The sequence below is a fragment of the Balaenoptera physalus genome (assembly GCF_965194825.1).
Source record: "Balaenoptera physalus genome assembly, chromosome: 8".
NCBI classification, from domain to species: Eukaryota; Metazoa; Chordata; class Mammalia; order Artiodactyla; family Balaenopteridae; genus Balaenoptera; species Balaenoptera physalus.
Genome location: NC_138887.1, coordinates 48897563 through 48915052, shown reverse-complemented (window position 1 = coordinate 48915052; position 17490 = coordinate 48897563). Strand labels below are relative to the sequence as shown.

Here is a 17490-nt window from a genome sequence, read left to right as displayed (position 1 = left end):
ATGAACAGACATGTCATATCTTATTTCTCCTTTTTTTTTTTTTTAATACAGGAGGGAAAGATTGGAAAAGAAAAAAAGAAAGAAAGAAAAAAAGCCACAAAAACCTATCCCAGGTAAACCTAAGTGTGACAGCATTAACTTCTACAGACCCAAACAACAAGTCTTTTTTTGCTTCAGTAATGGAGTGGGTGATTTTTTAAAAATTAAAGACAAATTTTTATGTAACGACAAATAAGAACATGGTCATGTTTTAAGTAAAATATGGGTATTTAATATGATTTATTAGAAAAATATGTACTGTACATTTGCCCACAGTCTGTTATGTTCTGTTATGATATTTTCAGCAATCTTCTATTTTTGCTATCTTAAAACAACATTTAGTGCTGCTGTATGCCAGATGGAATTTTTCCTTTCCACCCACTTCCCAATGCAAAAGGAAAAAAAGGTTCTTTGCATCCCACATGGAAATCTTTTATAAATTTCCTTTCCTCATCTTTATCAACTGAAGTATCTGAATCTCTCAGAAATCACCAAACTCTGGCTGAATCAATCTGCAGCAAATACCGTGCAGCAGAGTAAGTACATTTAATGTGAACATACATGCCTGCGGGGTGTTAATTAACAGAGAGTATTCACATTACATGCAAGTTCAAAATTCACTTCTATAAAAGCAGGACTGAATCAAAGTCAACTTTTTAAGAAAAATGATGATGTAGTATATTTAAATAAGTAAGAGTAGAGCTATCATTGGACATTCTGTCTTCACAGCAAAGCTTTAATGTTTATGCTGGTTCCTGTTTTATGTAGTAAAACCAAGACAGGACTATGAGGAAAGGAGAGTCAGAAAGCTTTGAAAGGAGTGAGCGTGACCCATTCTTTGCTACCCAACCCATCCCCACACGGCAGCAGAGGAATCTCAAAAATTCACATCTAATCATCTTTCTCTCTCTTGTTTACATTCTTCACAAAAGCTCTGTAGCGCTCTTAGCACGCTGTTTTTGGCTAGGCCTTTAGGTAATGCCTTGCATCCTCTGGCCCTCCCCGCCCTCTGACCCCTTGGCTCCAGCCACGTAGTTCTGCCTGTGGGGCTGCACCATCCTCTCTCTGCATCAGGCCCTTCCGGTCCTCACCCATGCTCTCTCCTCTGCCTGGAATGCCCATTCTTCCTCACTTCTCCTAGTAGCTCTTCCAACTCTTCAGATTCTTTCTCTTCCTCAGGGACACATGCTTGTCTCCCTAGACCAGCTGAGCTCCCTGTGACAAGCTTCCATAGCACCCTGGAACTTAGCATGCAGGTAACTGTGAACTCAGCCTCTGAATTTCTTGCAATGTTATCTCCCCAAAAGCAGTGATGTATCAGGGCAGTCTCTGGGGAATCAAGGCACAGTGTATGTTGGTACCTATGTCTCCATACTCCTTGATGTCTCCATGTTTTACTTCTCTGAGCCTCAGTGGTACACAGTTGTCACAAAGTACTGTCTATCTCTCTGTGAAGGACTGTCCATCTGTCTGTGCATCTTTTCTCCACCCTTTTGTCTTAAAGCACCCATTAGAAATTCAAATGAAACCAAACCACCAAAGATTTCTAGTGTTACCTGATCAGACAACAACCTACAAGGTATTAATATTGCTATATTAATGCAGACCAGGCCTTGATAGGGGTAGAGAAAAAAAGAATGTAAGGTTGCCAGGGGTCTGGAGTGAGGTTCACCACTGAGAGGAACAAAAGTCAAAGAAAAATAACCTATTTTCCAATATTTCACCTTCATGATTTCTTAGACATACTAAAGATGATATGGCTATTTTATTTTTACAAGTAGAAGAAATTAATAAACCTGGGGAGCAGCATTTGTACCATAGGGAATCCAAGATCCACTGAGAATATGGTTTTGATAAATCAAACTAACTGAGACAGTATCCATTGTCTTAACTGGGCCTTTAAAAAAGAAACTTGAATATTTTCAGAAAAATAAATGAGTATCATACGACAAGTTCCTCTCTGCTTAAAATGTTAAAAACGTTAAAAACTGAAACTAATATTTTAAAAATGTTGAGACTTGCAGTGGGCTTTCTGTGAGAATCTAAAAATCCAGCTAATGGGCAGATGGCCCCCCCAGACAGCACGAGCACAGCACTGACGTCCACTGGCTGCCATTTTTCTGGAAGGAAAAAAACGAAACAAAAGCAGAATTTAAAGTGAACCAGACTTGTAAACCTTGCTTTTGAAAACTGAGAAGAACTTCTTTTTGGATTGCTGCCACTGTGAATAGGTCTACCAGAGGTATTTCCCTCTCCCTGAAGGTCTGGGAAATTGTTTAAACACTTCGTTAAATACTGTCTTGAATGGTTCACTTGTTCTCCAAGTGTGAATTTGTTTCTTTAGCTAGACTGTAAACTTCTTGGAGGCAAGACCTATCTTCTATCACTTTCGTGGTTACTCTGTGACCAAATTAATCCAGATTAAAAACGAACTAAAACAACTCACTCAAGGAAGCCAATTTCCTCTAAAAACATATGTATGGTTAGTACCAAACCAACACAAAGTCAGGATTTTGTCATTAAGAAAAATACATGGTTTCTACACAGAATTTCTCAGCAGTGGGCAACTTAATATATTATGACTTGCCTAACACATTTGAATTCTGGCTTTCAATACTAAGTAATAATGTTATAACATTCTATTTGTCTTTAGTTTCTTGGTTAAACTAAATTACCGGTGAACTTCAAATAATGCCATGATTGGTCTTAATTTTACTCGCTTAGATGTATAATGCAAGTGTGAATACAGAATGATAAAACCATTTCCTTTTAGTATTTCACGTAGAGTATAAAGAGGGCTTTCACTTTATATTAAGCTGTTTTTTTTTGTTTTTTTTGTTTTTTTAGCAATAGACCAAATGAAATGCAGAGACCAACTTCTAGTGTGTGCAATAAGAGTAGCAGTAGGCAGAATACTCCAACCCACTTCTGCCCTAGTAATCCACAACCAGCAAACCCTTTGACGCAAGCAGGAGTCCAGGATGAGGCTGCAGGAAACAGGGGAAAGGAAATTCCGGTTGAAGTTGAGAGATAGGGACCCTACCCTGGCAGCAGACTATGCCAAGATTCATTTTCAGAACGTGTAAAATCCCCTTCCCACCCATATTTCATGAGTGAATTGGAAAAGGGGAAGGAAGTAGGGTGGGTCCCCAGACATAACAAAGGAATTGAAGAAAGCAGGGTGGGGAGAGGGAGGGATACAGACAGGGTCCCTAGGGAAAGCATCACTTAGCACGGCTCTCACATACGTTTTATAGACCTTCATTTCTGCAGTTTGGAAATTAGGAAGTCAAGTTCAGGAGCTGCTTGTTAGTATTTCTACTCTACAGGTTAATACACTACAAAGCATAAACGACATTTCAGCAAAAACTGAGTTTCGGTTTTCTGGTAAACAGTGCAGTGGTATGCCATTAAACAGCACCCACATCTAGATGTATACTTTAACCCAGCTATTTCACAGATACTAAATGTGAACAGTTTATACACTTTAAAAAGTCAGGACTCAGAATAAGCTAGTAGCTTAGCATTCCCTTTTCATTGTTCCTTCCCACACTTCACCACCCCCATCCCTTCAATATGTAGCCGTCTGTCTTTCCTTCAGGGCTGTCCTCCTAGTGGTCCCTCTTTCTCAGGACTATCATGATTCTTGTCATCTCAGCTTCCTGTCCTCCTACCAGGCGTCCCTCCGGTGATGACAGCTGAGAGAAGATGCCACCCAGGGGTAGTCAGACTTGAGTTCACACTTAGCCCATCTCTGCTTGATCACTCACCAGCCTCAGCTTTCTGACTCATCACACTGAAATAATATCGTCTACCTCACAGAAGGGCCCCCTCATCCTACTTTCTTACGAAAACTAACAAAACAAGTCAATGCCTCTTCATTATTTCTAGAATGAAGTGAAACGTCTCAGCCCTCAAAATCCTCCACAGTCTGGTCCCAATCTCATTTCTCACTAACTCGTCCATCTCCTGAATCCTTGTCACCATCTCCCTTACCCCCATTCTTGGTACCCTGGTGACAGAATGGTTTTGATTTCCAAAAAATACCTTGCGTTTTTAGATATTTCTGTGCATTTTCTAATGCTATTCTTTCCTCCAGGAATGCTCTTCTTCAGTTTGGATTGTTTAAATCCAACCTAAAACCTACTTTAAGGTCCACATCAAACTCAACCTCTGCCATGAGAAAGAATCCTGTTTCCCCAGGTGTAAATTCTTCCTCTGACACCCATGTACCTCTCTGGGGATTACCACCACTGCCTCCTTGTATTGCTGTTATGTGTGTCAGTATCTTTTCTCCACAACCTGACTATACGCCTTCAGGTAGGAACCACCATGGTTATTCTGGATCCCCAACAACATCAGCTTCAATAAAGGCGTATTGAATGAATAAACGACCAAGAGTATTCTAGAATAACAGTATAGAAACACCAACTCAGACTGTGGGTCAGGAGAGCATCTCTAAAATCACAGTTAGTTCTGAAGGAGGCACACACATCATTGCAGCCAATGCCAAAGCTTTGGCCAAATAATTTAGTTCATCTTGAGGTTACCAGAGACTCTCTGTGCTTAAGGTATTGTCCAAGTATCTGGGTCTCAGAAGAAGTAGTCTCCATACTGTTAGCCAGAAACTCCGTCAAACAATTTGTTAATGAGATAAACAGTGTTCTGTAGCATAAATCTCAGACACTTGAAACACACTGCAGGACAACAAAACAAGGTAAATGTCTATGTAGCTTTTTGGCAAAGGTGACCAACCATTCTGGTGATAAACAGAACTTTCTCATGTCTGCACCAGGAAACCGCAATAACAAATTCAAAAACTGCTTAGTATAAATTAGCACACACATTCCCCCATTATCCCCCATTGATAATTGGCAGAATTATCAAATTCTGCCAATTTTACCATCTAAATGGCTCAACATCTGTGGCCTTCTCATTTCCCAGAGCTGCCACCCTGCTTCAGGCTTACATCTCTCACCTGACTCACAACAATAGCTCTCTAAGGGTTCTCTCCAACATGTCCCTGTTCCCCACTCAATTTTTCCTCTAAACCAATGCCAGAGAGGTCTTAAAAAGACCACATCTGATTATGCCACTTCCCTTCTTTGATGGCTTTCCTTGGTTACCAGAAAGGCAAGTCTAAACTCCTTAGAGTGGATTGCCAGGTCTTTCACAACTTACAGCCCACCTCACCCCACCTCATTTCCTAAGAATTGCCCAGGGCTCAACTCATGTGCCTTCCTGCTGGTCCCTCTGCCTTAAGTGTTCTCCCTTGTCCTGCCCTTCTATGACCATTAGTCATTCTTCAAGCTCAAGCTCAAAAGTCCCCATTTGGTAACACGTGCCCCTTCCTCTATGGATATAATCATAGAATTAAGCCTAGAAAATATGATGCCCACATAAGAGGCAATTTCTTTAGAGAATTAATGACCAAATGTTAATCTCACTCTCATAATGTTTATAAGAGATAGCCATTTCTGTCCCCTTCTTAAAGTTCTCACATAATTTTCAACACTTAGGAATGAGTGCTGGCTAATTTTGCCTACAGCTTGTTAATATAAAATAGGAAAACTAAGTGCTTGCTGAGAAACTTGTGATAATTACACATTTAACTTTTTTTAAGTTTCAGAAACCCCTTGGCAAAAGCACAGAGTCAAGTGTTTCTCTAATTACATCCATTTATAACCTAATCATGGCACTTACCAGTTTAAAAAGATATTAGATATGCCCACTCAGAAATCTTGAAGCCCCTTCCATTTGTAACAAGATGTACCAGCAACAAAAACTTTATTCCATCAAATTCATGTCTATCTCTATGCAGTGGTACCTCAAAGTAGTTGTCTCATTTTGGTATACATGTACAAAAGGCGGTGTGACATTCTAGGACTGGAGAAACAAAGTCATTTAGTGAAAAGAATGACTCAATAGGCAACTGGGATTCTAACTCAAATTTCACCACTGCGCACTTAAATAATTTTGGCCCAGGAATGGTAGATGAGGTAGTTGACGCATTTGAGAATCACAAAAGAAAGGAAATCTGTATGTAACTCTAGGGTTTGGTCGTTATTGTTATAAGAATAGGAAACTGCAGACTGGGTTTACACTAAGTAAACTGCAATTTCCTCTGTATATTCTGTGTGTTATAACTGAGTTTTCATGAGCAAGAACAGATGACTGCTATTGAAGAGAAAATGAGGGCAGGAAAAATGAAAATGCTGCAATCATCTCATGGACACTGTGAATTCAGTGGGCAAGCAAAGGTATCTTTATACCAAGTGCTTAAGGCATAAAAGAGTGAAAAAAGCTACCAGATGATTTTTATTCCTTATAAATTATTGTAAAAAGTAGAAGCACTTAGTATCAAATATTCTGTTTGGTAGAGTACTATGGAAGTCTCAGCCTTGAGGGTTGATCAGTTCAGACGGTGTCACCCTGCAGGAGGGAGACCACAAAATGGCTAAGTTTGTATTTATCACTAAGGAAGAAAGATCCTTAATAGTCACCTTTCCTGACTTTCAGCTTCAGTAGGAAAAGTCTACACAGAAAAGACCATCATTCCAATATTTATTTATACAGCATCTTTCCTCTCAGAAATGTACACACTTCAGAGCTGTATTGCATCAATATTATGACATTCATGCAAGAAGTAAAAAAACCTTAGTGCTCTCTCTTACAATCTTAAAATGAAGGTTTAAAGAGAATAGTGAGTACACAACCGCCAGCAGAGTTACGTAAGCAAACCTTCCACCACTAAATTTCCGTTCCATGGTAAAAGTCCTTATAATAAAGAGCAGCAAGTTCAGATTTCTGTTACTATATATTTGGAGTGTATTGTACTCTCATTAGCTGTAACTATAATATTCTGGATTCAACTAATAAGGCAAAGGCAACACAGGTACCTTTTTAATAAGCATGAAGCTGTCTGTGGCCTAAAGGCTGATGATTTCTAATCTTGGTGAAGTGGTACTCTATCTCCTATTGGTTTGATTTTAAAAGATCTTGCCCTCCCCTCAGGTTGTCACCGATCCACTGAATTGAGTATGCAATCCATTGTAAAATATGTCATCCATTTTAAGGACCACTAAGAAAGAAAAGTGTTCCCAGTTAAACTAGGACATGTTTTCCTATCATCAACTTTAAGACTCATCCTGATTTCAGACATGCTAAGATGTGCGGGGAAAGTGCACCTTGAAATCAATAAAATGTAGCATATGAAAACTACTGCTCTTCTAATTAAAATGAATCGAAAGGAATACTGTTTTGAGAAATTTAGGACATGAACCAGGATATTCAAATATTCTAAGGACGCAGAAGAAGTTAGGAGTCAGTCTTAGATATACATGCAGTCAACCTTCAGGGTGTTTTTTAACAATTCAAACAAGTCCCTTAACTTTTCAGTAGTACCTACCGAGGTGAAGGTTCATGAGACCTCCACTCGCACTTAAAGCCAATGGTCACCTCTAGGATAACTGTGATCACAAGGCTTTGAAATTGCTAATTATTCTCCCCCTTGAGACACCGATGCTAACGACTTGCCGAATGGTTAGAGACGGGTTACGTTATCAAACTAAACAGCGTGCCATCCTTGGACTTCTCACCTCCTCTCCAGTTCAGTAAATCCCTGGCATTTCTACTGATGGCCTTGCAGCAGAAAAAGCATGAAACAATATTTTTCCCCCTTGGAAAGGGTTGAAAATAAAACTCCAAGGAAAAATTAAAGTCAGAGAAAAGACATATTCATAAACACTGAGGAATTTTCCCCTTCATGAGCAATCCTGGAGAGCTTAGCACTGAGAGTGAAGCCTTACAAACAACAAGAAGTCAACAGACAACAATGTAAAGCAGAAGAAAGTGGTCCCATTGTCTCCCTAGCATGACGGCAGCGTTCTCAGTTCTAAGGCTCAATCTGAATAACTGCTTTCAGGAGAACTGAGCAGAGCGTCCCTTTCCTCCAGTTTAACTACATCCAAACAATATAACTCTTGTTGGAACACGAACGCTCACAAGATACTGGGAAAACTCCCTTCTGACTCGCTCACTTAGTGTGAGCATCTAGAATATGTTCGTCCATTCTTATCTGTCTCTTGTGAGACAGATAAGACAGATGGCAATGTTCTTTCAAAACTCATATTCCACAAACTATCTGATGGGGTGAAACTCCCCCAAGTCAAACCTGAAAGCCATCAAATAGGCATGCATTCATATTTGCTCCCATGCGTTCTTATATTTCTACATGATTTACTTCTGTGAAGAAATCTCTTACAAAACCACTGGCTTAGAAAATTATAGTAGTTGTCATTTTTTACTAAAAAGCATGCTTTTGGAGGGAAAAAACCCCAAACCTAAAGAACTTAAAATAAAATATTCTTTCCTTCAAACATACAAGCAGGCAGAAACATTTTCCACCCCTTCAAACCCGCATCCCCAGTAGGAAAAGGGCTTACATGTTCAGACTTCTCCTGTTCTTTTTTGTCCGTCTGCAAAAATTGACAGTTTTCTCTTGCCAGCTTCTGGACCAGTTCAATTCGCCCGATATCATCTCTCTCCTGAAGTTTGCATATCACCCCGGCCTTAAGAGTTGGAGAAAAAGCAAAGATATACTTAAATCCACAGTCCCAGGACATGACACCGCTGCAAAGTTCACCTTATAACAAACTCATCTTCTCTGTCGCCTGGATTAAATCATGGTCTTGGTAAAATATTTTGCCTTTCCAAAATTGAAATTGTATTATCTTAACCTAGGAATGCCGCACCAAAAGACTTAAAGTGAGATCATTTATCAGTCTACTTTAAGAGAGTGAAAGGCAGAGCAAACTAAATCATGTGCTACTAAAGGGTGCTACTGATCTGCCACTATTTGTTCCTGACAGCCTGTTTCCTGTTACATAAGCCCAGCAAGAGGTTAAAAACTCATGGGAAAGTTAGCCAGGAACTACTCCGGCAATAAGGGTGAAGTGATAGAGTACTAAAAATAACAGTACATAACCTCCTAATTCCTTAGCTCCACCAGCTCATTCCATGTACAAATACAGAGTTCACAAGACGATCACAAGATAATTCTTCTTTTTTCATAACTGGAAAGTTACTATGGGGCATTATTAGTAAAATACCTCCAATGTTGCATAAAATATGGTGGAAAAGTTTATTAAAAATAAACTGCAAAAAGAAAGCTTCAAATTTCATCAGGGTTTAGAAATGGTCCACAAAGCATCATACTTTTTATTATACCCAAGTACCAAATAATAATAATATGAAGAAGGAGAATCTAGGACTTTGATCAGAAAGAAAAAATGGTTATATCACACACATTCTGAACTGTTTCTGCTCAAATTCTTTCAGAAATGGTTCACACTGACATATCAGGACACGATCTAAAAGGAAATCAGAAGTTACTCTTGGCAGGAACAGCCAAAACTATCAAGTCTTTGTTTTACCCTATACAGTCTATAGGATTCGAACGGACCCAGCAACATGACCAAATATGGAGAAGGGGGCAGCAAGTGATCACAGCTTCAGGGTCTTAACAGTTTGTACTTAAAAACACACATTTTGTTGAGTGGGCATCAGAAAAATGGAACCATCCATTCAAAGCAATGACTAAGTATTTATTCCTAAGGGCAAGGACATCACCTTAACTAGCAGTTTCTCCAACAAATAGGAAGGAAACAAACAAATAAACAAAATCATTGACGTGGCCCAAATCAGATTCCCATGGAACAGCAAGTGGAATTCCTCCAGCAAAGTCAGACATTTATGTTTATAGCATCCTTCACAAGTGGTCTTCCAGTTTGTCTCCAAGGTTTCCAAGGACAAGGATCTCAGTTTATCTTAAGACAGCCTGTGCAGTGCTGGAGGGCCAGAATTATTGGAAAGTCCCTTATCATGCTAGACAAAACTCTGAAACCACTGAACTTCAACCCATGAGTACTAGTATTGCCTTTAAAGCAATTGAAAGTATGTCTATTTTTTATCTAATATGACAAACTTCCAAATATTTAAATACCACTATTTATGATATCCTCCTTTTTGCATTTCCCATGTACGTTCCCCTAGCTCCCTATTTTATTTACTCATTCATTCACTCAGTCACTCACTCAACTGATTTTATTTGAACAACAACCACATGTCAAGATTTATTATAGGTTCTAGGGATACAGTGGTCAATAATAACAATAAAAACAAAGTCCCACATGTCATGGAGCTTATATTCACCAGGGGATGTGGATTATATAACATACAGATATGAAACAGCAGATGGTAATATATGATATGAAGGCAAACAAAGCAGGGTAAGGGACAGAGAAATGTTATTAAGATAGAAACGTCAGGGAAGGATTCTTTGGTTGACATTTGAGTGGAGATATAAAGGAAGTGAAGAACGTTACAGGCAGAGGAACAGAAGTGCAAGGGCCCTGAGGCTTGGGTGTGTTTGGCATGTTCAAGGGAGAGCAAAGAGTACAGCAGGGCTGGAGCAGAGCTGGTAAGGGAGAGCCAGGTGGGACTGCTCGGAAAGGTGAAGCCGACCAGAACATGCAGCTTCTTTACAGGATGTGTAAGAGGTTTACATTCTTTTTCTGAACAAGACGGAAATACTTAGGAATGTTTTGAACATGGGACTGGAATAATCTGACATTTTAACAGGATCGTTCTGTCTTCTGGGTTGAGAAAACACTGTTAAGTGGGGGGGGAAGCAGTTGAAGCTAGAAGACCAATTAGGAGATCAGTCTTCAGACAAGAAATGGCTTGGAACTTGTGGTAGTGGTGGAAATGGGGAGAAGTGATTAGAATCTGGATCTGTTTCAAAGGAAGGGCTAGCAGAATTGGTCTCTAAGATATTTGGCCTGAGTCACTGGAAGGGTAGGGTTGTCATTTCCTGAGATTGGGAGACTTGGGGAGGAGATCTAGTAAGGGATATGCCTATTAGACATCCAAGTGGAACTGCCAGGTTGGCCGTCTGGAGGTCCAGAGAAGTCTAAGCTGGAGATAGGACTTTGGGAGTCATCAGAATGTAGATGGTATTTAAACCAGAGGAAGGACTGAAGTTACCAATGAAGTGACATAAACAGAGAAGAGAAGAAATCCATGAGCTGAGTCTAATATTTAGATATTGGGAAGATGAGGAGTAATCTGAAAAGGAGAATAAGGAGGAGGGGCTCTAGGAGGAGAACCCAGTGAGTAGTGACAGCGATGTTTCAAGGAGGAGGGAGTGAAAAACTGTATCCAGCGCAGCTGAAACATCAAATAAGGAGTTCAAAACAACTGACACTGAATTTAACAAAAGTAACTGGTGACTTTGAATGTAACTTTTTTTTTTTTTGAGAAAAAAAGTGGTAGGGGGAAAAAAGCCTTATTCACATGGTTTTAACAGAGAATGAAAGACAACTCTTTTGAGGAGTTTTATTTCAAGAAATGGGGCACTAGGACTTCCCTGGTGGTCCAGCGGGTAAGACTCCTCGCTCCCAGTGCAGGGGGCCTGGGTTCCATCCCTAGTGTGGGAACTCCCACATCTATGCCGCAACTAAGAGTTCGCATGCTGCAACTAAGAAGACCGCCTGCCGCAACTAAAACAAAAAAAGATCCCATGTGCCGCAACTAAGACCCAGCAGAGCCTAAATAAATAAATAATTAAAAAAAAAAGAAATGGGGCACTAGTTAAAGCGTGATGTTGCAGGGGGCTTTGCTTGCTTGTTTAGGGTGAGGGATATTCCAGCACATTTATCTTTATTAGAAATCATACAGTGTAGAGGGAAATTTGATGATGTGGGCAAGAGAGAGGGCATTTTTAGGAGAAATGTCCTTGAGAAGGAAAGAGCATCAAGACCTACTCTCAGAAACATGAATATGAGTATTTCACTCACGGTAATAGGAGGGGAGGTGGAGTATGGGGGGAACATGCCGGTAGGTTAGCATATCTGGTGGTGGGAACAAGGAAATTCTTTTCTTAAGGCCTCTATTTCAGAAATAAGAAGTCAGGTGATTAGCTGAGAGTAAGGACTGTGAGAAGGTCCTGGAAGTATAAGAAAAGAAGGCACGTAATGGTCATTTCAGTTCCAAGGGTTGGCAGACTTTTTTTGTAAAGGGCCAGAGTGTAAACATTCTAGGCTCAGTGGGGCGTGTGGTCTTTGGTGCAACTACCCAAGTGTGCAGTTTTAGCACAAAAGCAGCAAGAGACGGTATGTAAATGAATGAGCATGGCCGTGTTCCAATAACACTTTATTTACAAAAACCGTCAGTAGGCTGTGGTTTCTCAACTCCTGGCCTGAGAGAAGAGGCAACCGGACAAGGAAAGTAGAATCAGATTGCCAAGCATTAATAAGGGCCCACTTGAGTTTGGTTTTAGATCCTTGTACCATCCTAGCCGTCCTCCTTAGGGTGTATTGGTTTGTCAGGATTTTAATGGAGCCCATAACCTGAGAGAATGCTGAATACACGAGCCAATCTTGAAGATGCTCTTTTAATCAAGACTAGAGAGTAAAAGAGGATAAGCAGTGTTAAGGATCCTCCTTTAAAACTATGAAGGCAAGGAAATTATTCAGGGAAATTTCTACACAAAAATTATTAACATTCTTTAAATGTTCTGACACTTAAAGGAATATGTTTCTGTTATCTAGAAAATTCATTTATGTTGACCAACTAGGATTTCTTCTCTCTCCATCCCTGTCATCCTCACGGTGTTTAATATATTGTCCTGCTATAGGAGAGAGGGTGTTAATGACACTGCAAGCTCTGGACCTGCTCCGTGGCTGCTTATTCAGTAGTGTGATGGATTGGTCCCCATCTCTCTCTGCTCCCCGGTGTGGCAGCCCTGTGTAATAGAGGGCACTTGTGGGATGGGGCCAGGCAGGGGCGGCACACAGGAGGAAAGCACCGTGAGCTAACTAATTTGGCGAGTGAGAATGAGCCTGTTACCTTTTCTCACCAGCACAGGCTCCAAAGCAACCGGGCTAAGCTTCCATAGACTCCAATTTGGAGACAGAGTGTTTCCTTCTGTCCGTGGGTGCCATATGTATTTTTAAAAAACAACTGATAATAGCATCAGCAAAAAAACGGTAGAACTGAGTACAGGAAATTTAAGAGACCTCGCTTATTTTTTTGGTTTCTGTGCGAACATGAGTTTTTTGCTTAGGATCCTAAATAGAGACTTTTCTTTCTTGAGGAAATACATTTTTAATAGAACCAGATAACTTGGGTTTACAAATTATGTATTTTAAACACAAAATGCTATTACTTTAAAAAATGGGTTTCAGATTGACTCAATTATTTCTTATTTATAATTAAATCATCTTATAATTTAAAAAGGAATATTGCTATCTTGATTTTCTGGTTTCTGCATAATTTCTAGATGCGTTTTCACAAGATAATCAATTCTATAGCACTCCTTACATATAACTATCAAAAGAGGCTTTCAAGGAGGGTTATGAAAGCTTCTTCATTCCCTAGAGAACTTTAATCCCGGAGAGATGCCCGTACATCCTAGATAGTTTCATAAGACAGTCCTCTTTGGAAATACCACACTAAACCAGATGTTCTCTGGGGGGTTCCTTTCACAGTTCTGTAATTTAGTGATTTAATTCAAAAAAGCCATGAATTTATTAATATATTTTGAGAGCTTTGTTATGGCAGGAGAAGCAAGATAACTAACAGCCCTTGATCTAGACTTTCACATTCATGGACTACTTAATTTATCTACGTGAAATTAATTATAAACAGTTTACCTAACACTATTAGGCCAGAAAAAAATAAAAGATTAAGGTGTAACCAGCAGAAGAGTTATTTAAGAGCCTTATTTCAAGGTCTGCTTCGAAAAAAAAAATCTCTGTAATGCATAATTAAAGCTATTTATATCATTTTCAGTATCTGAGAAGACAGATGTTATGAATGTAAATGAAAAGTCTGTTTCCTTTATAAATGGAGTCATAGAAATGTTTCGCCCATTCTTTCAGTGGTGAAATGAAACTTGGACAGAATTTCCTTAGGAAAAACTGCAAACTAAATGAACAGCCTTTATGACATAAGGTGAAAGAGCACAGTTCTATGTATGGAAGCATTTTCTGCATTATCATAACCTTAAAAATCACCTTTTCTAAAACACCATGCAAAAATCGCTATCAAGGGAAGGAAAGACAGGATGAAAGAATCCACCTTTCATGAAAGCACTTTTGTAATAACAGAATGCTTTTCAATACAAATTCAGGGTATTCGGGTAAATGCGTATTGATTACTACATAATAGATTCATTTCTTCAAAACTTAAATCTTGAATGGAAATTCATAAATTTTTTTTTGTGACTTTAAACACAAAGTCCAAGTGACAGAATAAAACACTGATGGACTGGGATGGCGTAATACGTTTCCTATTTCCAACACAGAAAGTAGAATTCTGTCCAGGAAAATTCAGCAGACAGTTCATAATAAATGAATAATTTTTAAAATTTCATTTTATTATTCATTTTCTCAATTTTCTCCAGAGAAAGAAAACTATGACACATTTCCTACTGGTTGGAATAGAAAAATACACCCTTTGATAACTGCGGAAAGGATCAAGAAAAGAACATACAGTGAAAAGTACACGCGATAAAAAGTGTGATGGTAAAGGCGGGTTTATTAATGTCCAGGGCATCACTAGGACGGGCCTCAGACACCATGCTGGGGCATCACAGCGCCTTAGGAAGCGTTCAGTGATTCCCGGCCCCTCACTGTACAGGTGAGGCAGTGCAAGTTCAGGGGGGTTCACTGCTCCGGTCCCCCTCCCCTGTGGAATTACTTGTGTTGATACACCACACTGGTCACACAGACCCATCCTCTACAAACACCACGTGATACTGTGTCCTGCCAAAGTGGGCCGGGGGCGGGGAAGGAGGCAGAAACCGTAGCTGCGTGGAATTTATGACTGTTATTTCCCTTAAATATGTTCTTAATCTATTATACTTATATAATTATCTCTTCTGATGAGACTAAATACATTACATATTTACATAATCGATGAAGTAAGGGGTTCATTCATTACATATATTTAATTCCTTGAATTTTCAGACTAGAATAGGGAGGTCACCAGGATTTTATCTTGTTTTGACCTGACAGAAATTACAGCTCAGATCTGTATACATTACTGATCATTTTGCTAAGCAGAGCAGCAAAGTTGGCAAATAATAAAGTAGTTTAAAAAAAGAGAGAATACATAAATTTAATAAACTCTAACACAAAGGATTTAAAAGGGTCATCTGTTTTCTATGATAGCTATCACAACCTTAAATAAGAGCTTTCTTCAGTCTTTTTTTTTGAAAAATCACACTTTGCTGATAAAACAATCATGAACTATGTGGCAATCAATTTGTATAATTAACAGTTATTATCACTTAATATTTAAATGATTGATTCCAATGGAGGAATAGGAGACAAAATAATTACTGAATCCAGTGGTCTATGGCCACCTGAATAAAAGCAAGAATTTCCAAAGTTCAGCATGTTATAAATTACTCATTGAATATCTCACTAGAACCTGCAAAAATTCTATACATTTTGATAAAGATTCTTTAATCCTTTAGTCCTAAATAAAGGGTTATAACGAGTGAAGGGTCTAGAATGTTTTCTGTAAGTGCAGATACCATAACGGCAGACAGAGCAACACTGCAGCCCAGGCCTGTTAGATACCTTAAATATTCAGACCAGAAAGCAATGTGATACTGATCATGACAATGATAATAACTCCAGGCTATACTTACTGTGTGCCAGGCACTGTTCTAACTACTTCACATATATTCATTTGATCTTCAAAATAACTGTCTCCATTTTACAGATGTTAGAAAGGCAGTTTAGCATAGGGGTTAAAAGCAAGGGTGTCGGAGCCAGACTACCTTGGCTGGATTCCCATCCCCACCACTTAGCAGCTCATCTGTGAAGTGGTGGTAAGTATATTATCTGCCTCACAGGGTTTGCTGTGAGGTTTAAGTACGTAAATAAAAACAAAGAGCTTAGAAGAGTGCGTTTGCAGTACTGTCTAAGTGTTAACTCTCAATACTCTTACAGAAAAGGAACATGGGGCACCAGAGAGTAGTGTAACTTGCCCTGGGTTGCTGTGACAGTGCAGCCTGGCCCAGGAGACAACACTCTTAACCTCACGGATGCTGCCTGACATTCACGGAAACTCTTTTATGTGCCAGGTTGGCACGCATTTTTATGTTGCTTCATTTCAACCTCATGACAACTTTATAACACCTCTACTTTACAAAGATGAAAACCAAGCATGCTAGTCACTGCCTAGCACGGTGGGGACACTTTGGTGACAAAGAGACGGATGCCACCCTACAGGAACGAACTGGTTTAGAGACAATAAAGAACTTGCCTCCAGGCACCCAGCAATGAGGAAGAAGGGCTGGGATGTAAACCCCAGGCTACATGCTCCCTTCACTCTTCCTACACATCACTGCATGGAAATAGGGAGTTTCCTAGGCAGAAAAGATATTTTTAGAGAGAAAGGAAAGAAAGGAATCAACATATGAGGAGAGAACTAGAGTTTTCCAGTAGGTGGTAAACCTGCGTACAGCAAGGCCCAGTCTCTCTGGAGTTAGTGACTGGCTTAACCCTTTATACACCCAAAGTTTTCAACAGCCAGGGGACATTTTCCCCATAGTGACATAATTCATCATGTACGGGGAAGGAATGAGAAACCAGTGTGCACTTAACTTGCTTAAAATATACTCTGAAGACTACATAATTATGCAGCCCAGTGAATTAACTCATGACTCTCTAAACCTAAAGAGAATCTGTTCCTGATCTAATTATCGATTCACTGGTTTCAATTGGTTTCATAATTTCATTCCTCTGTACATTCTGTAGATGCACAGAGATGTCACTGTTGCTGAAGAAAAACCACAAAACCTCGTAGAGCAAGGTCTATGCATCCATTTGAGATACATAGAGGAATAAAATTGCATTAAAACAGCCTTTTGTCCACAGAATAAGTCCAAAATAAATTAAAAATAGCAGTTTAAATTTAGAAACAAAATAATAAACTGTCCTACTAATAACTTAATGCCTTAAGAAACCTTTGAGAAAGCTATCCTTGCCCAGGTTTGCTTGGAAGCCTGAAGTATAATTTCATTATGAGCCTGTGGATTGCAGCATTCTGAATGTTACCACAGCAAAACAATTCCAAACAAGTCCTTATATGAACTTACTAGAACATGACAACCTCTGCAACCCTGGCTGAGAAAGCTAATGTGATTATTCTGACCAGAATCCACAGACTTACAACTTTAAAGGTGAAGTGTGCGGGGTCAACCAAACTAAGAATCTTTTCTTCTCCAGGCCTACTGAGGTATACTTCATATACAAAAAGTCACACACATTTAATGTATCCATTTTGATGAGTTTGGACCCGCGTGATACCAGCATACCATCACCACAATCCTGAGAGGCCATTTCCTCTGTAGGTCTAGCTAGTAGAACGGAG

The 17490-nt window shown here is 39.4% G+C and overlaps 1 protein-coding gene across 10 annotated transcripts in view; it reads right to left on the bottom strand.

Moving 5' to 3' along the window:
• Window positions 1-17490, bottom strand: part of RAPGEF5 (Rap guanine nucleotide exchange factor 5) — a 224964-nt gene that overhangs the window by 96498 nt on the left and 110976 nt on the right. For all 10 annotated transcript variants that reach the window (XR_014266740.1, XR_014266741.1, XR_014266742.1 and 7 more), the window contains one exon: window positions 8484-8609. Coding sequence is in view for 7 of the 10 variants with exons in the window: in XM_082472678.1 (XP_082328804.1) it covers window positions 8484-8609 (126 nt within the window). In the remaining 3 variants the exon portion in view is untranslated. The remainder of the gene's footprint in view (window positions 1-8483; window positions 8610-17490) is intronic.